Source organism: Hordeum vulgare, chromosome 4H (genome assembly GCF_904849725.1).
Source record: "Hordeum vulgare subsp. vulgare chromosome 4H, MorexV3_pseudomolecules_assembly, whole genome shotgun sequence".
NCBI classification, from domain to species: domain Eukaryota; kingdom Viridiplantae; phylum Streptophyta; class Magnoliopsida; order Poales; family Poaceae; genus Hordeum; species Hordeum vulgare.
Genome location: NC_058521.1, coordinates 590,460,600 through 590,484,747, shown reverse-complemented (window position 1 = coordinate 590,484,747; position 24,148 = coordinate 590,460,600). Strand labels below are relative to the sequence as shown.

The window sequence follows — 24,148 nt, the reverse complement described above, 5'->3', positions numbered from 1 at the left end:
GCAATCACACAGTGCCATTCAACTTGCAAAATTGTTATACATATTGTCCGTTGCAGTATCAAATTGGTCTTGACAGAATAGGTACTGTAAAGTTGTACTGCAAAGAAGCGGTGACTCTCCAGCGAGGCTCCGGCTGTGCTCCGGCATCCCGCCTACTACGGTGACCAATGGCCGAGTTCCTCCGCCTGCTCCGGCAACCGCTGTTGAGCTCCTCCGCCTGCTCCAGCAACCGCTGTCGAGCTCCTCCGCCTGCTCCGACGCTGCTCCGTTCGTCCGCCTATTCCGACGACTCTTCGGTGGTCGCTGCCGAGCTCCTCTGCCTACTTCGGCGTTGGCCGATTTACAGTTTCAACATACCTAGGCAAAACGGCTCAAAAACTATAAGTTTAAGATATGTAGGGGAGAATATATGGGGACCTGCAAAAATATCAGAGGTCGACCATTTTACTAGATCTATTTGATGCACTTTGCAGGATCTATATCGCAAATTTAGAGGTTTGATCACTTTTACGGCATCTGCAAGAGATGCTCTGACAGTTTGGTTCACGGCAGGTGATGTCCAAGAGCTAGGTTAGATGACTTGCAAAACCAGTTTGAGAGAGGCTGACCGAGCGCGGCATATGCATCTATATCTATTCTATACTACTATTAAACAAACAAACAAGAACTTTCTTAAGTGCATCCAATAAATTGACCCACAACCAACCAGCATCACAGTCTGATGTACGTTTAGCAATTTATCTTGACTGACCGTACTCCACAAAAAAGAAAATGACGCATCCGCAGCCCCTCCCATCGCGCGATAGTTGCAAAAAAAAAAGGGAAATTGAACCGGCGTTGGTGCCTTCCCCTGCGGCGTAGATGTCGGTGGAGTTGTGCGTCAGGGAGCAGCTGGGGTTGTGCGAGAACATGGAGTAGGAGTAGGACATGTCGTCGGAGTTGATGCTCCGGGTGCGGCCCGTGGTGGCGCTGTAGGTCCGCCTGGGCGGCGACGCAGCGGCGGCCCCGGCCGACGCGGCCCGGAGATCTCCATCGGCGGCGGGGGCCGACGGGAGCTGTTGCCCCTGCCCGGGCCCGTCGGACTGAAGGGAGAGCGAGAGCTGCAGGGAGTCGAGGCGGGGCTTCTTCCCGCCGACCACAGAGGAGTCGGTCCCGGGGGATCGCCGCGCTTGGGCGTGGAGAGGTGGAGGAAGTCGCGCTCGACGCAGAGCTTGGTGTTGGCTCAAAATTTTTACTTCAATTTTGGTTAATCTTGTTATTATCAAAACCAAACCGTATTAAACCGTGTAAACCAAAGTATAAAAACTGTATAAACTGAACCGAATCAAACCAAATGTGCACCCTTAGCTATGGGACGGCTGGGGGGAGGCGAAGTAATCATTTGAGAAGAAGTGGAGGCGTTGCTCAAAATCAAATTCGAGCAAGAGCGGAAACTTTTGTGGCTCAACTCCTCAAAACGGTTTTAACTCCGCAAAAACGAAATATTTTTGAAAAGTTGAGCGTTTTCTAGATTTTGATTAGAGATGCCCTCACAGTGGAGAGGATCAGATCTAGACTAGATCTAGTTACATAACAGATACACACAAAATGCCTACTGGGTCCCTTCTATATTACACACCAAAGCTGAATCGAAATTGGCAGCAGACCACACAAAACCAAACAAATACAGCAAGGAGTCAGTCATTTCTTTCTTTCATCTCAGCACAGCCCAGCAGAGTAGGGCTAATCTAGCCACCGAGTGACTCCATCTTCTTCGCTCGCGGCTGCCAGTACCTCAATGGACACGTCCAATACAGCCTACAGAAACCAGAGTGTTACAGACAACTAGACAAGTGCTTTGCACACGGCTGTACTATTAGGGAAGGAATATAGCAGAACTGGTCTCAAAGCGACATTGAGAATCAATCAATGGCAAGTGTACATACTGAGGAATTTCGGCAGTTGATAAGCTTGCACCCCTCCAGCAAGGAGCCTTCCACTTCCAGCACCCAGCCCTCCCAGACATCGAAACTATGGCTCGCAAACACAAACTCCATCTTCCTGTTAATCTGTTAGCATGTCGAAAGATGGTTGCATGTCAAGCATTGTCAACTGAGGGTATCAGGAACAGATCGGGAGAGAATTTCTATTTCACAACCATTTTGACTAGCTCCAACGGAATCAAGATTGGGACACATGTACTTTAAGATAAAACATGAAATGCACTGGTAGCAATGTGTTGCACGTTTATTAAGAGCAATCAAGGACCTTTACTATAAAATTTCAACACGGTGACGTGCAAGTAGAGTATTCCTACCCACAAAACTAGAGGTGAAACAAGGAATACGGACAAAGTATCAAATCCAAAATTATGAACACACAACATGTGAATGCCACCTTTTGTTAAGTTCAGATAAAAGTATAGTACTTTTTTTAACTAAACAGATAACTGAACAGATTGTGCACATCACCTGCAATAGTTTGCCACCAGCAACAAAGGATCGCAGTCCCATCAGATCCTGAAATGCAATTTGTTTAACCGCTTTAGCACCAAACATGCATCGTACTTGAACAAATTATGAAATAAATAACACTGAACAAGCAACAACGAAAAGGATAGGGGAACAATAACTAAAGTCATACCTTGTTGTTGAAAGTGACAAGGAACTGAGCAGCAGGGTCCCTGTTCGTAGCATTTGACACAACATCAAGGATCCAACCACCACCACCAACAAGTCTTTGTCTTGCAACGTGGAACCCTGAATTATCTTTTGCTCTCAAAGCTACAACATAACCATCTTTTAGTGTATCAGGGCATTTTCTACCAAGCATGACAGGTGCCTTCTTCTCCGAAGTTATTTCCATTGGGGATTCAGCAGGAGATTTCTGCTTGTACTTTGAGTCCTCAGGGGAAGCAAACCGTGAGCTTGAACTTACCACCTGGTCCCTACCACTCGTTGCATTATCATCATCTCTGCGGAAGGAATAATTACTGTCACTCTCTACAGCAGACAAGTCATCCGTTTTCTGGGATCTGCGGTGAGCGGGTCTTTTTTTCCCTTTCTTTCCAGAGCGACTGCGCCTTCCTTCTGTTCGCGAGACACTATTTTGCGATGATTGCCCTGGAGCTTGATGTTCTTTGTGCTGGGATGTGACTCTTTTCTTTTCATAGTTGAGAGTTAAATGGCTCTCATCAGTCTGATCTTCACCATCAAAAACTTGTGAATGGTTATCTTTTGTTCCTCTGTCTTGATCATCTTCATTTCCAGCTTCAGTAATTTCCTCATCTTCATCAGAAATTGAACTACTTGGAACAACACCATCAAAGAAAAAGGACTGTAGTATCGTGATTGCTTTCTCTCTTATCTCCATCCAGACTTCTTCACTATAGTCTGCGCTTCGAGGAAGAATTAGAACATTTGGCATCTCCCGCACCTGTAACAAATACATATTTAGCCATAACTTCTCTGAGGAATAAGTAATACAGTGATAGCTGTGAAAAGGGGCACCAATTGCTTGTCCTTACTTCACACTAATGGTCAGTCTGTTTGGGCAAGAAAGGTCTTGTAGCTAGTTATGTAGTTTTACTGCTACACATCTTAGTGCTATACGAAATGGTCAACTTCTAAATGAAGGAATGTTAAAATAAATAAAATATTTTATCTTTCATCTTGTTTCAGAGATTCCTTTCATTGGAGGCACATCAGGAATAATATGGTTTTCGAAATGATGATGCAGTTTGATCTTAGATATACTTATTCCAACCCCAAGTGGTCATTTATGGACAAAATCCATATCAGAAGTTTAAATTCCATACCCATGCTTCCATCCATTGTGGACCTTCAACGCCATCCAATGCACAACCAGCTATGGTACCATCAATCAAGAGCTGTTTGAGCGCACAGTCATCTATAAGTTGGCAACTACCAGTGTTGACGATGAATGCTCCTGCGGAATTTAAAAGAAAAGAGACTCGCTATTTTAGATTTCAGAGTACTGAAAGTGTCAGTATAATGCAACAAGCAGAAAAAAAAGGAAGCAAGAAAAAACATACCAGGCTTAATGTGCTGCAAACAGTCCCCATTAAGTATATGCATTGTCTCATTTGTTAATGTACAATGCAGTGAAACAAGATCACTTGCTGCCAATAGATCATTGAGAGTATCCATTCTCCTAGCAGCAGCAGGAAATACAATGGCCGGCCGCCGCATTTTCCCTTCAACCTTCACAAGGCATTAGACTGGAGTTAGAGAAAACAAAATACCACTAACATTATACACCCACCTATGCATGCCTCAACACTCACTTGCAGGAGTGTGATTTGGAAGATCACTACAACTTGTACCGATTTTGCATAAGTTACCACTGTTTTATAATTTTTACTGTACTTCTGAACAAGGAATAAATTGATAGGAACCTTGATAACTCAGCAACTTAGCCTAAATAAACAGGCTAGTCTAAATCAGAAACGAACGAGAGCTTTCATCTCACAACAGCATTGCAGCCTCATAACCTGAGTAGCAAGTGAAAGCCTAACCGCGAATCATCGGAAATCAATTCCAGAAACGCAGGAGGCTGCAGATCGGGCGCTTACCAGATAGCGCGGGTCGAAGTAGAGGACGCTCATCCGGAATGCGAGGCTGCGGGTGGCGAGGCAGCGCGCGGCGGCGGAGCGGCCGACGATGCCGAGCACGAGGCCGCGGCAGCGGCGCATCCCGCGGCAGAGCGGCTGGACGGCGCCGAGGCAGCCGGCGGCGGCGGCGGCGGGGGAGGAGGAGACGTGGCGCGAGAGCAGGTGGGTGCGGCGGAGCAGGCCGAGGAAGAGCGCCATGACGGTGTCGGCGACCTCCTCGGCGCGGTTGGCGTCGACGTGGACGAGGCGGAGGCCGAGGTCGGCGGCGGCGGCGGCGTCGGCGGCGCGGTCGGGGGAGCCGAGGCAGAGCAGGAGCTGCCAGGGCCGGAGGCGGCGCTGCGCGGCGCGCGGAAGGTAGGCGAGCGACGGGAGCAGGACGGCGGTCGCGGACTCGACCCGGCCCGAGCCGAGGGCGGAGAGGGAGACGTGCTCCACCCCCGCCACGCCCGCCAGCAGCTCCCGCTCCGGCGACGGGTCGTCCAGGCAGTTGAGAGACACCACCAGCGGCCGCCCCGCCGCGGCGCCGCCCGGCGAGTGGGCCATCGCGGGCGCCGGGACGCCGGTCGGATCGGGGTGCTCCGGCGGGACGGGGCTTTTGCTTTGCTTTGGGGGAACGGGGGAGAGAAGAGAGAACGGACGGATTGCTTGGGCGCGCGACCTGTCAGAGAGGAGGGAGAGGGGTGGGCCCGGGCCGGGCCCTCCTTTCGGGCCCACCGGTTCACGAGGCGAGCGTGCCAACCGCCGGATTCAATTGTCTGCAGATTTCACTGCCGTTCCGTTTCCATCCATCGCTGCCTGGTTTTGGTGTACCAAATCTGCGCCACCGCCTTTTGCTGCTAACAGACGCCTACGGTTTTTTTTTTCTTTTCCGTTTCAAGAAATCCGGCGAAAACCGATAAAAACCAACTCGAATTACAGTATATTACAATCATCTACATTTTCTACACACAAAAAAGGGGAGTGAATTTGAGGAGGTGATGTTCCACAAGCACGTAAAGATTCAAATTTCGGGATCAAAGTCGGTTCAAGGACGATGAGCGATAAAACGGTACAACGCGGCAATTCATGCATTGTTTGTAACAATTCTTTTTCTCCTATTACCTCTCAAGTGCACATGAGTTTGAACTTCTAACTTCGCGTGTTTATCGGTCCACTTCTTTCCGAAACACCTTTTTAAAACAATTTCTCAAAATATTCAAACACGGTTTCCCCGTTATGAAGTTTTTAATGTAACCTGGTTTGCATCGGATGCCTCCTCATTTCTCAGGCGACAAACGCCTTATGTTGTGTTCATTTTGCTCGTGTGGCCAATAAGTGATAAGGCTGGGTCTTAGGAATTGGTTGGAATTTTGGTAGAGGTATTTGGTGTTTAGGATGTTGTTTTCGTGTAAAGTCGAACCACAAGCTATGTTATACTTTTTGCTACATAGTTGCGGACAAGCTAAGAAAGATAAAGACAAAATAAGGAAAACCATTTTCTAATTATGAGCTCATATGCTCATGGCATGAACTATAAATTCAAAAAGAGTATGAAAAAGAACATATTTTTTTGACAATGAAGATGCTCAAGTGTTTTAGGTACGTGCATTTTTTTATAGAGAGATAAGATCTGAGGAGTTACAACAAAAATCCAACTACGAAAAATGGACAATTTGGAGCATTAGTTTTTTTTCTAGAACTCTTGGAATGTTATTTCATCGAAAACTTACACGCATAGAGAACACTTGAGCACCTTCTATTACCAAAAAACTTATTTTTTTTTAAATGTATTGCTTTAAAAGAATCATGCCTAACTAGATGAGCTTGAAGTGTATTTTTGTAATCATAAATACCTAAAACTTATGTGTAATATGGAATAGTTGTAAAGTACACTAAGTTCGCATAAGTTTTCACATCTCTTACATTTAAAAAGACGTAAGGGTGCGAGTCGGTCCACTTCTCGTTCGTCAAACCCTTAAGATGTGGGTCTCGATAACGCCCACACATATGATAGAAACAACAACAACCCACACAATCAATCATCATATGTTATGTCATGTCACCGCATGCATTCACAAGTGACGAAACTGATGATGTCAACATGAATCTTTTGTTTTTTATTTTTTAAAATATTTTATCTTTTAAATAAAAAATCTAATTGAAAAACCGTTTTCACCTTTAAATCCGTCGTGACGAGATCTTTGGAACTAGATCTCATATTGATATGTTTCGACAATTTTTATTTGGGCTAAAAGTTCTCATGTCTATTGCACATAAATTGACATCATCACTACTCTGAAGTTGTTATGATATATTTCAAACTCTTTTCCTTCTACGTTTAAAATAAACTTTGACATGTTATAAAAAATGAAATTAACAAACTAAACTTGCCATGATGAATTAGTATAATTTGTCATGATCTATGAAATAATTTTGACACGGTTCATAAGTAAAAAATAAATATGTTGTCAGTTATTTTAGTAATGCATGATCACTTGCTCAAATTTGCCATGAACCATAAATTAAAATTGTCATGGTGAATTACTTAAATTTGCCATGATAGATGCGCTAAATTTTGTCGTGGTTCATACAATTTTTTTTTCATGTTCAAAATACTAGAATTGTCATGGTCAAAATACTAAATTTGCCATGGTCAAAATACTAAATTTGCCATGAGTTGTAAATTCAATTTACCATCATGAATTACCAAAAGTTGCCATGATCCATGAATTAAATTTGTCGTGGTTAATTACTAAAATCTGTCATGGCCAATTAATAAATATTACCGTAAAAAGTAGTTGAAATATAATGATAGATTTAAATCTAGAAGAAAAAACTAGATGAAACATGTCGTGACAACTTTATTGAAAACTCTATGGCAACTTCAGTGTAAAATATGGTAACTTGTAGCCCAAAAAAATCGTCGAAACATATCAATATGGGATCTAGTTTTAAAGATCTCGTCAAGATGGTTTTAATGGTGAAAATAGATTTTTAATTGGTTTTTTTATTTAAGATATAAAATATTTTCAAATATAAAAAAACAAAAAGATTCCGCTGATGTATGTTTAATGGGGCAAGATGAATGATTACAGAGACGTGTGGACCATGTTTCCTCGTGTCACACGTGTGGGTGTTATCATTTAGGTAAAATGTTTCCTCATCACCATTTTGGTTTTTTTCTTGTTGCTTTGTGTTTTTTTTGCTAGTTTTTCTTGAAAATCGGCGCAACAGCCCTATCACTTATTGACTTTCAAAAAAACTTTGGTAAGCCAATGAGAACTTACCAAGTAATTTTTTGTCAAATAAAATTTGGTTTTTGAACAATCATATTAATAATGGTAGGTAAATCACATGCTACCATATAACAACACATGAACAATTATCTATTTATCTCTATCACTTAAAAATGCAAGGTTTTCATTTCACCTCTCCTTTGTCCAACCTCCTTATACATGTCGCCCTCTTCCCTTCTTCTCTTTGATTTTTTCTTCCCACCTTCGAATTTTCTTTCGTCGTTTTTCTCTGAAATGGAATCAAATGTCCCATGTTTCATTAACCTACCAAAATAAATAAATATAATCTTTGGTAAGTCAATAAATTCTTACAAAAAAGTGATGAGCAATAACATGGTAGGTAAATCATGGCGATTGCATACAATAAATTGGTAACATTTTAGCGCATCAATGTAATAATAGACGTATAGTCACACGCTAATTTATTAGAATGTTAATACCCCCGTTGTGACACCCAGATAATTTTCTTTCCCAACCCACATGCCTCATATAATAATTAGTCACCTTAATTTACTTACCTTCTAAATTAATTCCACTTTAATTTATTTTTCAGACTTATCATCAAAATAAAAGGTAAATTACACATATGGTTCGATAAACACTTATTTACAGGATCGCGGTAAATATGGTCAAGTAAATTACAAACCAACATAATAGAATATTTATATCCCGTTGCAATGTATGGTCATTATCCTAACTTATAAAGATAAAAGTACCTAAGAGCATCTCTAGTAGAACCCTCAAACCCTTAAATCTAAAACCAGTTTTAAGGGTTGAGAATTGGCCATTTTTGACACTTTTAAGGGTTGAAAAACAGGGGCAAAGACTAGAACCCTCAAACCCAACCCTTATAACGGAATATTACTGCGGATCGGCGAGGAGAGCTCGGGCGGCCTCTTGCTGCGGGAGGCGGAGGGCGCGGGGGGTGGCGGAGGCGGCCGGGGAGGTCGAGGCGGAGGCGGGCGACGGACGGGGAGGCCGAGGTGAACGGCGGCTGGGGAGGTCGAGGCGGGCGGGAGGCGGAGGCGGCGGCTGGGAGGCCGAGGCGGGCGGCAGCGGCGGCGTCTCGGGAGGCGTCCGGGGGCGGGACGGCGGGAGTGGCGGTCGGAGAGGCGGTCGACGTGGGCGTTGGAGGTAGTTGGGATGGGAAATTTCCCTCCCGCGCTAGGATGGAACGGTTTGAAGGTTTGGGGTAGATTTTGCTCCCCAACCCTCACTTCTACAGGTCGAGAGAGGGTTTGAGGGTTGGATCCTTTTTTTAAGGTTTTGAGGGTTAAGGGGTTCTAGTCTACGCGTTTTTTTGCTCGCAAACTGTAAAAAAACAGCTATTTTTAAAGATTTAAGGGTTTGAAGGTACTACTAGAGATGCTCTAAGACTCGGCTCTGAGATATCTTCCAACCATAAAACAAAGGCCAAGAAAGCTACGTGTAAACCAAATTACTATCTTGGAAGATAACATCCATGCTTTACTACAATATCAATAAAAGGATTAGAGCATTGAGCATAACTCACAATGGGAAGGGATCAAAAGGGGAAACATGTGAAATTGACATTTAGACATGATGATGGCTATGTTGGAAAAGCTAGCGACTTTTTATTGATTTAATCATAAATAAGTTATGAACATAAGAATGATAATATTAAACTTATACTGATCTTTCATCAGTATAAGTTTAATACTGTCATTGTTACTTATATTGATATTTTACCATGCAAGCACGTACTACGTGTATGTTGTAGATACATCTTGTAATCATCTAGTACGTCCAACAAACATAAACATGAGGGGGATGAGCCAATCATGCCCTCCAATCAGTCAAGCCATAGTCGCAGCGATGACAATATCCTCGGCAACCTTTTTCTCGGCCCCGGTCTGACTCATGATGTTGTCGACGATGATGAGACGTGATCGAAGTAGCAGACAAAGATGATCATCGGTGAGAGTCGCATATAAGACCATCTCCAAAAACCTAATCACCCTTCTTCAAGTGAGGTTAACAAAGGATAAGGGTCCAAAAGCTTGCTTTCCCGTATAGTCATGCATGTGACAGGCGAGGTGGGATTGCCAAAAGCAACAACAACGAGTGAAACGACGGTTGGTTGTGCGCGAGGAGGCAAATGGGATATGATCTAGGTGACAGATAGGGTTACTGATGTCTCCAATTTACAAACCGTCGTGGTAGGGAGACATGCATTGGACCCATGCCCACGTTGGCAACAATCCACGATCACGCATTCCGATTCATAGGGTGTCTGTTAACAAATAGTAATAAATCAACAAATAATTATTTTTTCACCACCAAAAAAATTAAATGCAAACATGAAATCGGTCTGACCTCGGCTCGTTCGCCAAACACGACGTCGCGAGGCGTGGCGGACGACGGAGTAGGAGCACGTAGGAACCACTCTTCTTCTCATGCCATCACAACATGTGAAAGAAAATCCCTTTTAAGAAGGAGGTCCAAAGCTTCTTTCAATCCCGAGGAAGTACTAAACTTCCCACTCCCTAGTCACGATACTCACACGAGCGTTTAGAGAATTTCCTTGAAATTGTTTTATGGCCCATCTATATTTCAACAAGGCTCCAAAGCTTTCTTCAGTGTCGGCGTAGTGCTAAACTTTCCACCACCTATTCACGACACCCACATGGGCTTTTAGAGACTTTTTCAAAAATGTTAATGGGCCTAAAGCTTGTCTATATTTCAACACACTAAGGCCGCCAATGTTATATACTCCCAATTTCTAAATATAAGTCTTTTCAGAGGTTCTACTAGCGAACTACATACAAATGTATATAGACATATTTTAGAGTATAGATTCATTCATTTTGCTTCGTATATAATCGCTAGTGAAATCTATAGAAATACTTATATTTAGGAATGGAGGGAGTAGTTGACACGGTGTGAGAGAGATGTGATAGGGCAAGGGCATTTTGGTCTTTGCATACAACCCCGAAGAAAGCTAGGGCAAAATCGAGGACAAGGGCAAAATCGAGGACAAGGGCATTTTGGTCTTTGCATACAACCCCGAAGAAAGTTAGGGCAAAATCGAGGGCAAGGGCATTTCCGTCTTTGCATGTGAACCTGACGGCGATAAAGGCTAGGGCGAAAAGAGGACAAGGGCATTTTGGTCTTTACGTGTGGACCCGTCGAGAAGACCTAGGGCAAAAACAAGGGAAAGGGCATTTTCGTCTTTACACGCTAAATCGAGAGGAACAATTGAGAAGAAAAGCTAGGGCAATATATATATGCTGCAAAGTAAACGAAGGCAAATCGTCGAAATCCAGCCAAAATCAAATCTCAAAAGACAAAACACTGTTCCCCGACCCCATTTTCTCCCTTGGTATAAACACGGGGCTCGTCCCGTGCTTCCTCGCCGCCGCCGCCGCCGGGCCGTGGCGAGGCCGCCGTCGACGCCCCCGCCGCCTCTCCGTCCTTTGCTTCCCCGACGCTGCCACCTCTCCATCCCCTTCGCTTCTCCCCCCCGCGCCCGGTATCTGTCGCGGGCGCCTCCCCATCTCGCTTCTCCGCCGCTGGCGCTGGCGCGGCGTTCTACCCTTTCCGTGCTTCCCCGCCGCCACCGCCGCCGCCATACCCATCCAGAGCGACGGGCCTCTTCAGCGTCTGCAGATTCCTTCTGTCTCGGTGTGAATAGGTGCAGATTCGGCGCTCCGCAGTGCTAGTTAGTTTCCTGTTGATGAGCTGTTTATACAATTGTTGGAATATCATGGCAAATTGTCGGATTTGATGCTTTCTTTTGAACTAAAATTGCAAGTGCCTGCTAGAATACAAGTGCAAACCGAATACGAGGGCATAAGATGGCTGTTTTCATCCAGCGATTCTCCTAGTTCATTCCCACTAGGGGACGGCGCAGCATCTAGATCCACCGCTGTCACTCATTGGGCACTAGGGCATTTTTTGAGTTGGTTGTAGTTACAATACTAGTCATTCACCCGGCTGGCTGTAATTATACCAGAATTATGTACTCTCTCCGATTCAAATTAATTGACGCAGCTCTAGTATTGTACTAGATCTGTGTCAATTAATTTGGATCGGAGAGCTGTGTCAGTTAATTTGGATCGGAGGCAGTATCTTCAGTTGATCCTTAGTATTTCTGTGTGTTGTTCATGCACCCTAGGGCGTTGTTTGGGTTTTGTGTAGTTACAATTCCTGTCATGATGGAGAGGGTGAATTTGTCAGAAAATCTTTATGCTGCAATTAGTTGTATACTATATGATTTTTGGTAACATTTGTTTCCTTTTGGGCAGGGCTTGGAAGGTACCTGTTTGGTCACACTCTCAGCGCTGATTGGTGGAAGGTGTTGTGGTGCTCCGTTGTCTGATATTTCTCTCGAATCGGTAGCGAGGGCGTGGCTGCTGTTTGTACTTTTTTGAGCTTTGACGGAATGGAGTGCAACAAGGATGAGGCCCTTAGGGCGAAGGAAATTGCAGAGAGGAAGTTCCAATCCAGGGACCTGCAGGGGGCCAAGAAATTCGCCCTTAAGGCCAAGGCTCTCTTTCCGGATCTCGAAGGTATTGTGCAGATGATCACTACCTTGGATGTTTACCTTACTTCGGAGGTGAAGATTGCTGGCGAGAAGGACTGGTACTCTATCCTTTCTGTGGACACGTCGGCAGACGATGAAACTCTGAAGAAGCAGTACAGGAAGTTACTGCTTCAGCTCCATCCCGACAAGAACAAGTCAGTGGGTGCTGAGGGTGCTTTCCAGATGGTTCAAGAGGCATGGACCGTGCTGTCCGACAAAACCAAGAGAGCGCTGTTTGACCAAAAAAGGAAATTGATTGTAATGCAACAGAAGAGATCTCAATCAAATAAGACAAGTGCAGCTCCATGTGCAGCCAATGGCTTTGAACATTTCGCAGCCAAAGCACCCGCTTCCAAGGCAAGTGCAAACAAGGAAAAGACAGGATCAGCAACATCTGCAGTGCGTCAGCACCCGCCCCCGCCTCCACCCCCACAGCGCCCGCCTCCACCCCCACCCCCACAGCGCCCGCTTCCTCGCCATCAGGCTGCTGCTCCAGCTCCACCTCCAGCAGCACAACCTACATTTTGGACCTCATGCAACAAATGCAAGATGAATTTTGAATACCTCAGAGAGTATTTAAATCGCAATCTGCTTTGCCCTAGCTGCCGCGAGCCATTCATTGCTAAAGAGGTGCCGATGCCACCAACTGAGATTGTTCAGGCAGTACGTGATTCAAACATCCGCGGTGCAACTGAAGATGCAAGCGCTGGCAGAAAGTTTCAGTGGGGTCTGTTCTCAAGGACAGCTGGTCCAGCTAGTGCTACTGCATCATCCGCTGCTGGCACTCAAGCTGCTAATATGGTTCATCAGACGTATGAGAAAGTGAAGAGAGAGAGGGAGGAGGCACAAGCTGCAGCAAGAAGGGAAGAAGCTCTTCAGAAGAAGCACAATGCTCTAAAAAGGAAAGCAAATGTGTCCGAGAATGTTAACCATAGAATGGGTGATGTTGCATCTGGAAAGAAGATGAAAACTGTGGGTATAGATGCTGGAGTTGGTTCTTCCTCCATTCTCTCAGGTCCATGGGCCAATTATGTTGGAACTCCAGGTGGAACTATACCATTTTCAACCAACAGTGGAGCCTTTGAGTTTCAAGGTGCTAATGGTGTGATACCCAATTGGAGACCTAGGCCTTCTACTCGGATGAGTGTAACTAGGACTTTCTCTAAGAAGGATATTAGGAACATTTTGATTGACAAGATGAAGAGCGATTTGAGGGAGAAGCTAAAGGAGATAAGAAGTAAACCACTCCAAGTTACAGTTAATGGAAAAGCAAGCGAGAAACATGTGGTTAACGAACATGTTGAGGGTAATGAAACTCTTGCGTCAGATGATTCTACTACAAACAAAGATGTCTGCGCTGATCCAGAGGAGAATGGTTCTGCTAATAGTGCAGATGCTGAAAATGAAGATGACAGCACTTTCTCCTATACTGTTCCTGATCCTGATTTCCATGATTTTGACAAGGATCGTACTGAGGAATCTTTTCAGAGTGATCAAATTTGGGCTTCATATGATGACGAAGATGGCATGCCTCGTTATTATGCATATATTCAGAAAGTTATCTCCTTGAATCCATTTAAGGTCAAAATAAGTTATCTCGCATCGAGGACAAATAGTGAATTTGGACCATTGAATTGGGCTTCTTCCGGCTTCATAAAGACATGCGGTGATTTCAGGATTGGTAGATATGAAACTGTAGATATAATCAACATGTTCTCTCACCAGATTAAATGGGAGAAAGGTCCACGTGGGGTGGTCAAAATTTATCCGCAGAAAGGCGATATCTGGGCTTTGTACCGAAATTGGTCCCCTCATTGGAATGGAGGTACTCCTGATAATGTGCTTCATGTTTATGATCTGGTTGAGGTACAGGATGATTATGATGAAGATAATGGAATTTCTGTCATTCCCTTGATTAAGCTCACTGGATTTCGAACAGTTTTCCAGCGTCATCAGGATCAGGATGTCATCAAGAGGATTCCAAAAGGAGAGATGTTTCGGTTTTCACATCAGGTTCCCTTTTACAGGATGTCAGGGGAAGAAGCTCCAAATGTCCCCAAAGATAGCTATGAGGTAGATCCAGCTGCTATCTCTAAAGAACTTCTTCAGGGGATCACAGAAACTGTGAAGGAGGCAGAGGGAACTTCTAAATGCTGAGTAAAAAAGTTGATGCTGACTCATTTATGCCTTTGTTGACCTGCCGTTTTGAATCAAATATTTGTTGACATTTGCTAGTTTCTATAGTTTCCTAGCCTCTACCACTTTGACAATCACCTTTGTATACAGTTGTTGGTCTGGGGCTAGCCATTCCTAAATCATCTTGTATGGCATCTGGGCATGTGTCTTGTCATCTCAAAACTTAAACAGTGATGCTGATAATGTGAGTTAGAGACATAGTCATTTTGTATGTCACAGATACTTGGAATTACCGATACTGCTACAATATGCTTTCTTATCTCTTGGAATGAAGGTTTTGCTATATTATTTGGTTCCTTGCTCAACATACAACTTACTAGGTTACATTTATGGATGGTTCGGGGCGGTGCTCCAACATACTCGTTCAGGTTGTTACTGGTGAACTGTAGAGTTCACCAGTAGTACTAATATGTGTGGCCGAACAGTGTATTATTCTTTTGTCCTTGTTGTCAGCGAAGCTTTTACCTTTTCTGGAGTTTTTTTTTTTTAATTCTTTCACTGTTAACCAAATCCTGAATGGCATTAATGTTTGGACATATGAAGAAAGTTCTTTGCAGAATATCAGCTGTTTATTTTCAGGTATGCGGACTGTCTACGTAATGCTTACCTACAACCTTTTTTCCGGGCAAAACATGTACATTAGATTGCATAGCTTATTATGCGCAGATTGCCTTTTCTGGACCTCACAGCGGTGTCTCTTGGTTCCAAAAAAAAGGAAGTATCTGGCAGCAATTGAAGGCAGAACCAGTTACTAGGTGAGCCTGATGGATGATGCACGCTTGTGGAGTGTGAGCAATCAAGCATGGTTCAATCCTGAGGCGTCATTGTGGTTGTGGAACTGAGGAACGAAGCAAGGTTCGACCTTAGTTGACAGTGAGTGACCTGGCATGGCTAAGTGGAGCAAAATTGTTTCCTACCATAATTGACCCCAGGAAAAATTAAGGTACCAACTGTCATCTTTGTCCCATCTTCCTGCAGTATTATTTGCTTTTCTTCTGATTTATTTGTCTTTAAATATACTTTCGCTATTGTGTTTCTGTATGAGATGTATATCGTTGATACGAAACTTCCACTAGAACTACTTTTCCTATTAGACTTAGAGGAAAACTTTCTGTGTTGACTGGCTTGGTGTAGCCGCATCTATTTCATTAGTAAAAATATCATCCCTTCGAACATGTAATAATTTAGTGTGTCTGCTGAACTAGCCTATATATTTTCCCAAACGGTAAGTGTCACACGTCAGGTGCGTGGCACTCCGGCCCTGACGTTTTCCGATGGCAATTCCTGTCACGCAAGGATGACAAATTCCAGCGACACACTGCAAGTTCCTGTCAAAAATAAACTGAAGCATGAAAGTTGCCATCCTCGCGTAACTAAACTTGCCATCGAAATCTTTCGGAGTTGCCATGTGCTCGTACCTGACGTTCGGCACTTATCAGGGTCCTATAATTTTTATTATAGAAGATACCGTAATATGTCCTTTTTGGCAAATTCCCCTTAACTTTACTCGAAGAATATTTGAATAGTAATCAAATTGGCATTAAGAGCCATTGGTGAAATAGCCTTTAGGTCCATATCACCAGGAAAGAATCTCTGTCGTAAAGTAAAGAACATAGGAACTTGCATCACATTTCCTTTACCTAAAGTCGAGATGAACGCGTGCGTGCGCTTGTGCTTGGTCTAGTGCGGACTTTGACGGGCACTGCAGATATTTCCTAGGCAGCATATTGCGGTAATGGTGCCACGTGTCTTTTGTCTGTCTTGCTTAAAGGTCATGTCTTACAGTGCCTTGTACTAGAGGTGCGGGAATTAGTGAGCAATTAAACTAAAATTTGGTTTGAAAACCTTGTGTGCTTACAAAGTGTTTGTAACATGCCAGTTACCATATAGGAGTATTTCGTATGACCTACATGGACAATTTACTGTCAATTAGAGTTTAGGCGGGTATAACTAAATCAGCATCTATTTTGATGGCAACAGAGCAGGACTACCCGTTTCCTTCTTGGACTCAACAACATGGTGAGGCTGATGGCGAGCTCACACAATTGGCGTCACATCCCCGGCCCGAGCACGACATGAACAATGCGACGACGTGAACCCCTGTCAGAACATATCGGTTCCCCGAGTGCAGGTCTAACCAATCTTGCAGAATGTTGGAATGGGCTGCCCTTGCGCCCTTGACTGCGGGAGTTGACCTGGCTGACACGGGCCGGTCAGTCAGCACTGATTTAATCTTTTTCATTTATTCCTTTCCGGTTGCCGAAAACCGTGAAGGCCTCGTTCGGTTACACCTCTTCTTAAGAGGATTGAAGGAGATTGGGGTGGATTTTGACTTGTAGGGGATTATATCCATCTCAATCCGTATCAAACCCCTTCTAAATCCCTTTCAACCGAACAAAGCCGAAAGGAGTATCCATCCATCCTAATGGGAATGGCGAGGTCTGAGATGTGATTGAACGAATTGGCTAGCATGTGTCAGAAAACAGATCCTAGGCATTGCTCTCACTTGTTTATTTGGGATTTGTTTTGCTCTCAGTTTTTGTGTCAAACAAACAAGGACAGCCGTGGAAGAATCTGAAGCCACAACTACAAACTGCACTGGCATGCACTGGCAAAGACAACTACAAATTGCACTGGCAGATGCCAACGAACATCGGTTGCCTGCAGAAGCCATTGGACAACGGCTGCTCAGACAAAACAAATGGACTTTGCCACTTTGGACACTGCAAAGACATGGAGATGGTGAATGTGAATTAACAGCAGGTCAGCAATGAATTGTAGCGCGGTTCGTCGCCCCAGCTCGATTTGAGGATCAGCCGCATCGCCTCCGCTGTTCTTCAAACTTGAGGAACATCACCTTCTTCCTTGGACATGCGAGTGCTCACAGATATGGTACTTCTTCAAATGCAGATCGATGGCCTCAAGTACACCTTCAACAAGTAGCAAGTGAGCTATTAACACAATTCAATGGTTCAGATGGGCTCATGATGAATTGGTGCACGGAATGATCAAGGATGCTCAACGGCATGGTACCTGCTGTCTGTTACAGCAAGCAAGGCGCAAGCGCTGAAACGTATGTCCTCACGCGAGCTCACAGGGCACCCATTGTTTCACCCTCGTGCTCAACTCGCTCGGAACCGAGGTTGACCACTCCTCCAGGTCCGGAAGGGGACCCGTCAGCGCCACGTAGTTTACGCTCTCCTTCTCCGAAAGCCTCTTCCAGTTTAGCTGGGTCGTATCATCAGCAGGACATCATTGCGCACCAGCGGTGGAAAATGTAGAGTTTCGGCGGTGCGGTAACTATTACTCTTACCTTCCCAGGGAATGCAGAGCATAGAGCCTTGATGGTAGGGTTCTGCACCCAGGAAGAAACACCCGTGTCGGCGGCAAGAGATACGGCGGTATCTGCTCCCCCGCAGTTGACCATGATTCGACCATCCGGCATCAGCTTTTTCGCAATCCCTAACCAAGTTTCAGCCTGTAGCAACAATGTTAGCATCACGTTAAAGCCAGCGGAAGTTTGTCGAAATGAAGTAGATACTCCGTAAAAGTGCCATTCATCAATTTACAAATCTCGGATGTGCTGTTTGTAGAAACATGCAAAATCTTCATGTACTCATGGGAAACGCTTTGCATTCATTTTGGAATGTATAAGTTTTAGTTTTCTTACGTCAGTTTTTCAATGCCAGTAAATTACATATGAGACCGAACTGAGTATGAGCATTCATTTATACACCGTACCATGCTAACAGTTCAAATTTGTAACCACCATGAAGATATTTGTGGAGGAGCTATGGTGACTCACACATGCATACCATACCACCATATGACCCTGTTGTGTTGTGCAAGGAGCACGAGACAAAGATAATACTGAAAAGTATGAACTCCAAATGCCACCATTGGTAGAAATACAGAATAATTACAAATGAACTTAAAAAGGAATGTCAAGGGCGATATTTACTTCCTGTAGCTGAGGTAAGACTTCTCCATGAGCAAATAAATCAACAACGATACCTGCAGACATGAGCTAGGTACCGTCACACACGAGCAAGTCAGTTCCCGAAACTAAAAACTTTAAAGCCTCTGAAAAGCCAATTATATGTATTCTATCACCAATTGTATCACAAAGAGTATAAATTTACTAGAGATAATCATTGAAAACTTATTACTAGAGAGCTTGACACAATTAAATTCCAAGAAGGCAGTCTAAAAAAATGCATGCATTATGTTTGCATCAGATAAAATGTTCACCAGCAAATCCTCCTTCAACTGTAGCCGATGGGGAAAGTGCATCGCCAATATGCACTGAAAGTGAACCACCTAGTTCCGTGGTCTTCTCTAAAGTGGACATACCAAAATAATCCCTCGACAATTCAATTACCTGTCATGAAACGATAAAATTTTCAGGGTTTTCAGTTATGAAAATATAAATAGATGTCTGTATGACCAGGAAAAGCATAAAACACAAAAAACAAGGTTGAAAAACATGGATAGTTGTAGTTGCATAACCAATCACAGAATAATGGCAACGGATGTTTTCTTGAAATAGCATAAACCAACATTACCCAAAAAAAGCACAAAAAAACATTACAAAAAATTAATGCGCTTCTGAGCAGTTTCCAAGACTACCGTATAACTGAAATTGGTAAAATTCTCTAGACATTCAGTCATGTGATCATTAAACAAATGAAAGGACAGTGATAACAGTTTTCACCGTCGGATCTATCTCCCATCCGATAAGTTGTATCCAAGGCCAAACTTCTAGCATCATATGTGCTGCTGTACCAGCACCCTGAAAGAAGCATGTAGAGAAGAAATGAATCACATCTGCAAGAGATGTGAATAGCCAATTATATTTAAATAAGGAGCGCTATGACGGTTGCTTGTATAAGTAGATCACCTAATGCTCTTACTAGGAATTGTGATCTACTCTACAATACTCTGTACAAACTCGTTGCAACTGGTTGAATATTAAAGTAGTGCGTAAAACAGCAGATTTTCTTTGCTATTTTTTTTAGATTTTATTGTTCATCCGAGATCATGTGAGCCTGAGCTCACAAATTCACTTTCGCTTTGCAGAAATAATGGCGTGTATAGAACATGAGCGTGACTAAGAAATGTCAGAGAATGGATTTACCAAACCTAGAATTGCAACAGGACCGCGTGGAACAACGGTAGGTAGGCTGACGCACTCATCCTGAATGATAGCAAAAGCAAAACGGGTTATAAGAATTTACATTCAGTAGACACTATGAGGGAAAAAATGGTAGTACTATGTAGATACAAGCGGTGAAAGAATAATATATATGATGCCTTCATTAAGAAATTAAGCCCTTGCATTGCATGGCCAATTGGCGATGAATGATGATGCCAGCAATGATCAGTGTTCGAAGCTGATTGAAACATTTTCTGCGTGATAAAACATATTTTCCGTGCGATGGTTCTATGTAACAAATCATGCGTGGTAAAGACATCTTTTCCGTTGTCACACCGAAAACTAAGATTTGGGTACATTTATAACTCTAATAGAGTAACAAACCTACTGGAAGCATTGATCATAAATTCCTAATGCCTACAGCCTACTAGGTGCTCCGTAATATGCTTATAACAATTGTGTATTCATATATATCGGTTAGCATGCTTTGTCTATGGACCCTCTTATCCGACGACCGTTCAGCGTTCGCCGGGCTGGGGTAACATTTTCAAACATTTTGATGACAATTTTAGTTGGTCGGAGGGTTGCAGTTTACTTAGAACAACATGAAATTTTCTGGAATCAAAACTCAAAACTGCCATCCTCTCGGAAAATGTGTGCTGTACGAAGTAACTGACAACCCCTGTACAACTAAAACTGCAGGAAATACGTTCGAAGCATGCTCTTCCAGTATTGAGCCTTTGGTTAGGCACTACTAGAATCGTCATTATTGTCGAGTTTTCAATGAAACTCGACGGAGCACATATTAAATTCGACGAACTATTTATGGAGTTCCAAACTCAGCGCAAGACACTCACCTGGACAGCCTCCGGCAATCATTACTACTGTTGAGTGCTTTCTATCGCGAACTTAGTAAATATATATAAAAAATGTTTCTCGAGTTCCAGCTAAAAAAAACTCGGCGAACCACACCGTCAGACTCGACGTGCCGTTAACGAAATTGCCATGTGGACAGCTCTTTGCTGAGTTTTGCGTGCACAAACTCGGCAAACCTTGACCAACCAAAATTAAGAAAAAAACATGATTAAGTGATTATTAAGTGATCATAGTAGAGGCATATCCTAAATATGCCTGCTAGATCTCATTTTTTTATGAAAATAAAGGTAGTCAATTTGACTGGACTTAGAAATAGTTCACGTAGCAGCAAACATTGTCCAGTGCAAAGTATCCACCGAATTGGTCATCAAACCGATTGGGCAAAATGATTGCCGAGTTCTACACTCGGCAGTATACTATCAAAAAGGGACAGGCCGCGTGGCACATCGTCTTTACCCATTGCCATATTTCGTCGAATTTTTGAGTCTGCTGAGTTTGTTTTGTTCTCTGAGTCGTTTTCCATCAGAATCTGGCAAAAGCCACTGTTCCGCTGAGTTCCTTACTACCGCCGAGTCTAATTTTGAATCAAACTCGCCAGACAGAAGTTTGCCGAGTGTCCGACAAAATGCACTTGACGAAGAATTGAAACGGGACAAAACACGATTCTAGTAGTGAGGTTGTGAGTTCAAATCATGTGGATGCAACATGCACAACGCTGGTCAAACTGATTTGGAATGGTCCGAGGATGGTATTTCATCTGTTTTGAGACTGCATAAAATGCAACGATGTATCATTTTAAAAATATTCAAAAAGGCCCTAACTTTTTAAAATACAAAAATCGGCTCTAATTTTCAACTTATATTCACCTCCATATCTTTGATAATTCATGATGATTAGTACAAACAGAAAAAATAATTGAAATTATTATGAACTAGAAAGATGTTGGTAAAGAAACAAGAAGAAGGTGGACTAGAACTTAACGCAAAGGCATGACAAGATCGAACACTCTACGAGAATAGACCATATGATCCATCGACCTCCTCTATAGTGCCAATGTGACCGTCACGAACGAGGTGAACCAAGAGCCAGAGAAACCTTATGCTTGATTCAGACGACACCACCATAGCCACCACAATGCCATCGCGAGGGAACCAAACTCTAACCCTAAGAGACCTAACTTTAACGACACAACATATATACGTTCAACATGTTAATGGAGAGGGATATTGAGGGTTTATGGAGAGGGATATTGCTACACGACCTATATCGTTATGTCAATCTCAAAATTCCCCTTTCGAGTAGGGTTGTACACTTTGAAATTTTGAAACAAAAAACAAAAACAGCAGAAAGTTTGAACATAAATGTCTCTTAAATTGACTTCCGTTGGTTCATTTCAATTAGGAAACATTAACGTACTTGATATATATCATAGAAACCAAACCGGACCATAGATCAAAGGAGAAAAGCTAAAACTAGCCTTAGTGGTTTTTAAGCATAACGACCATTCCCATCACCAAACTAGTGAAAACCGGTTGAACCGTTTGATTTATAGCGAACCAGGAAATCCAATCTCCATCCACAAATATCGTTCAATATTTTTATGTCGTGCGGAAAATACTCCCCCTTCCTAATTATAAGTCTTTTTAAAGTTTTTAATAAGGACTACATATAAATGCATATAGATGATTTTAAAATTTGGATTCATTTATTTTGCTTTCTATGCAATTCATATTAAAATCTTAGAATAAACATATACTTCCACCGTTCGTAAATATAAGACATTTTAAGATTTTAATATAGACTACATACGAAGCAAAATGAGTGAATGTACACTCTAAAACTTGTCTATATACATCTGTATGTAGTCCATATTAAAATCTTTAAAATGCCTTATATTTAGAGACGGATGTAGTATTTAGAAACGGATGGAGTATATGGCTAAAAACAAGAATAGTAAAGAAAACGCGTTAGCTATATATGTTTCCTTATCTGGCCTGGACCATGTGGTTTGGGGCCACTGTTTTTGGAAATGGGGCCGTTTCCTAATTATGTGGCCCGAGGTAAGAGATGACCGGCCAAGGCAAATATATTTACACACCGTCTTGTCATTCCAAATAAATAAATAAAAAACACACACCGTCTTTCCGAAAAGAAAACAGGTCTACCGTCGTACGTACTCAGATGATGGATGTCGAGCAGTAAACAAAATATCGGCTCATCTAAATTCCGTTAGATTATCCTAAGAAAAGATCTGTTTATACTTTAGATACCTACCCAGTAGGAATTGGTCCAGGCGCTCTTCTTGGGGAGAATGCTGTGGACGTTCCCTGCACGAGACAATCAAGCACTCAGCAAGCTATCAAATCAAACTAAATCATAGTCCTATGAACCTCTACTACTACCTCCTTCGGCAATTAGACGACGAGGTAGCTCCTCTCGTAATTGAAGATACCCATGCTTATTTAGCTACTCCAACGACCTATATTCCGGTACAGAGAAAGTAGATGACATATAGCGGTTCGAGGGCGAACGTATGCCTAGGTGCATATACGTACGAGTGGGGTCGAGGACGAGGTAGCGGTTGGAGGGCGAGTCGATGACCATGATGACCTCGTTGAAGTCGGTGCGGTAGGATGCGAGGAGCACCAGCTCCTCCTCCTCTTCCCCTTGCTGCTGCTTCGCCGCGATCTCGTCGGGGACGCAGCGGAGCCGGCATGGGAGGCGGGCCGTGGAGCGGGGCTGCTGGACCTTGGCTTGGCGGCGGCGGAGGAGGAGGAGGTGGGGCGGGGAGAAGGTTAGCGGCATGGTGGCCGGCATTGCTGCTGCCGGCCGGATAGACCTGGGCCTCGACTAGCTCACGTCACGCACGTAGTAACTTTGCTTTAGTGGTTGGGTTGCAGCTGAAGGGCTCAGGTCCTTATATAGGAGGTGACGTTGAGCTGCACGTGTGCTAGAAGCTAATGCTATGACACCTCAACTTTATTTAGCAATATAACCAACCACCTTAAATGGTAAGGTACGCAGCCCTGCCGACGTCCTATATGAGGATATTTTTTTCTCTCCAGATATTTGTGCATTGCCGACATGCATGTTAGATATTTCCAGCAATCAGTTCGATGCATGGTAGATGCACTAAATTGCCAGGCAACATGATTATTTGCAACATTTCACGCCCTTACCATGTTGCCTATCTTTGATATTTTGTGTGCCCATTCGCTCACTTATTTATTTTCAGGAACTTGGGGTCTGCCGAGGGGGGTTCAGTGTGAGAATATCTGCTAACTTATCATCTTTAGTTGTGACGTACTCCACCTCGATTTCACCATCTTCCACACACTCACGTAGGAAGTGGTACCTTGTGTCGATGTGTTTGTTACTGTCGTGATAAACCGGATTCTTGCATAACACAATTGCTGATTTGTTGTCCACCTACAGCGTAACCTTGTCATCTGATTGGATTTTTAATTCATTAAGCAGGCGTGCAAACC

General features: G+C 43.4%; 3 protein-coding genes across 4 annotated transcripts; 1 reads left to right on the top strand and 2 right to left on the bottom strand.

Moving 5' to 3' along the window:
- Positions 1–1,415: 1,415 nt before the first annotated feature.
- Positions 1,416–5,203, bottom strand: LOC123449818 (C-terminal binding protein AN-like). The gene is made up of 7 exons (XM_045127159.1): positions 4,574–5,203; positions 4,034–4,202; positions 3,797–3,927; positions 2,623–3,414; positions 2,451–2,498; positions 1,926–2,048; positions 1,416–1,797 (listed from the first exon to the last, which is right to left on the bottom strand). Exons 1-7 carry the CDS (start codon positions 5,153–5,155, stop codon positions 1,723–1,725), a joined length of 1,920 nt encoding a protein of 639 aa, XP_044983094.1. The 5' UTR covers positions 5,156–5,203; the 3' UTR covers positions 1,416–1,722.
- A 6,034-nt stretch (positions 5,204–11,237) lies between these two features.
- Positions 11,238–14,917, top strand: LOC123449817. 2 transcript variants are annotated; one of them, XM_045127157.1, is made up of 2 exons: positions 11,238–11,542; positions 12,156–14,917. In XM_045127157.1, the coding sequence occupies exon 2, from the start codon at positions 12,293–12,295 to the stop codon at positions 14,588–14,590; it is 2,298 nt and encodes a 765-aa protein (XP_044983092.1). In that variant the 5' UTR covers positions 11,238–11,542; positions 12,156–12,292; the 3' UTR covers positions 14,591–14,917. The 2 variants fall into 2 exon arrangements, with proteins under 2 accessions (XP_044983092.1, XP_044983093.1); XM_045127158.1 differs by having other exon boundaries at positions 11,272–11,569.
- Positions 14,918–16,724: 1,807 nt separating this feature from the next.
- LOC123449816 lies at positions 16,725–23,505 on the bottom strand. The gene is made up of 8 exons (XM_045127155.1): positions 23,216–23,505; positions 22,935–22,987; positions 19,767–19,826; positions 19,344–19,421; positions 18,881–19,010; positions 18,591–18,643; positions 17,943–18,107; positions 16,725–17,857 (listed from the first exon to the last, which is right to left on the bottom strand). Exons 1-8 carry the CDS (start codon positions 23,475–23,477, stop codon positions 17,711–17,713), a joined length of 948 nt encoding a protein of 315 aa, XP_044983090.1. The 5' UTR covers positions 23,478–23,505; the 3' UTR covers positions 16,725–17,710.
- Between the last annotated feature and the right edge of the window lie 643 nt (positions 23,506–24,148).

Bases quoted from the DNA above. Each gene is read 5' to 3' on its own strand.
- LOC123449818 (XM_045127159.1), bottom strand. From the start codon at position 5,155: ATGGCCCACTCGCCGGGCGGCGCCGCGGCGGGGCGGCCGCTGGTGGTG. The intron at 3,928-4,033 runs GTATGTTTTTTC...TAAATTCCGCAG, and splicing joins TTTGCAGCACATTAAGCCTG to GAGCATTCATCGTCAACACT. The intron at 2,499-2,622 runs GTATGACTTTAG...ATTGCATTTCAG, and splicing joins TTGTCACTTTCAACAACAAG to GATCTGATGGGACTGCGATC.
- LOC123449816 (XM_045127155.1), bottom strand. From the start codon at position 23,477: ATGCCGGCCACCATGCCGCTAACCTTCTCCCCGCCCCACCTCCTCCTC. The intron at 18,108-18,590 runs GTAAATATCGCC...TTGTTGCTACAG, and splicing joins TCTTACCTCAGCTACAGGAA to GCTGAAACTTGGTTAGGGAT. The intron at 17,858-17,942 runs GTAAGAGTAATA...GATACGACCCAG, and splicing joins GCTCTGCATTCCCTGGGAAG to CTAAACTGGAAGAGGCTTTC.
- LOC123449817 (XM_045127157.1), top strand. From the start codon at position 12,293: ATGGAGTGCAACAAGGATGAGGCCCTTAGGGCGAAGGAAATTGCAGAG.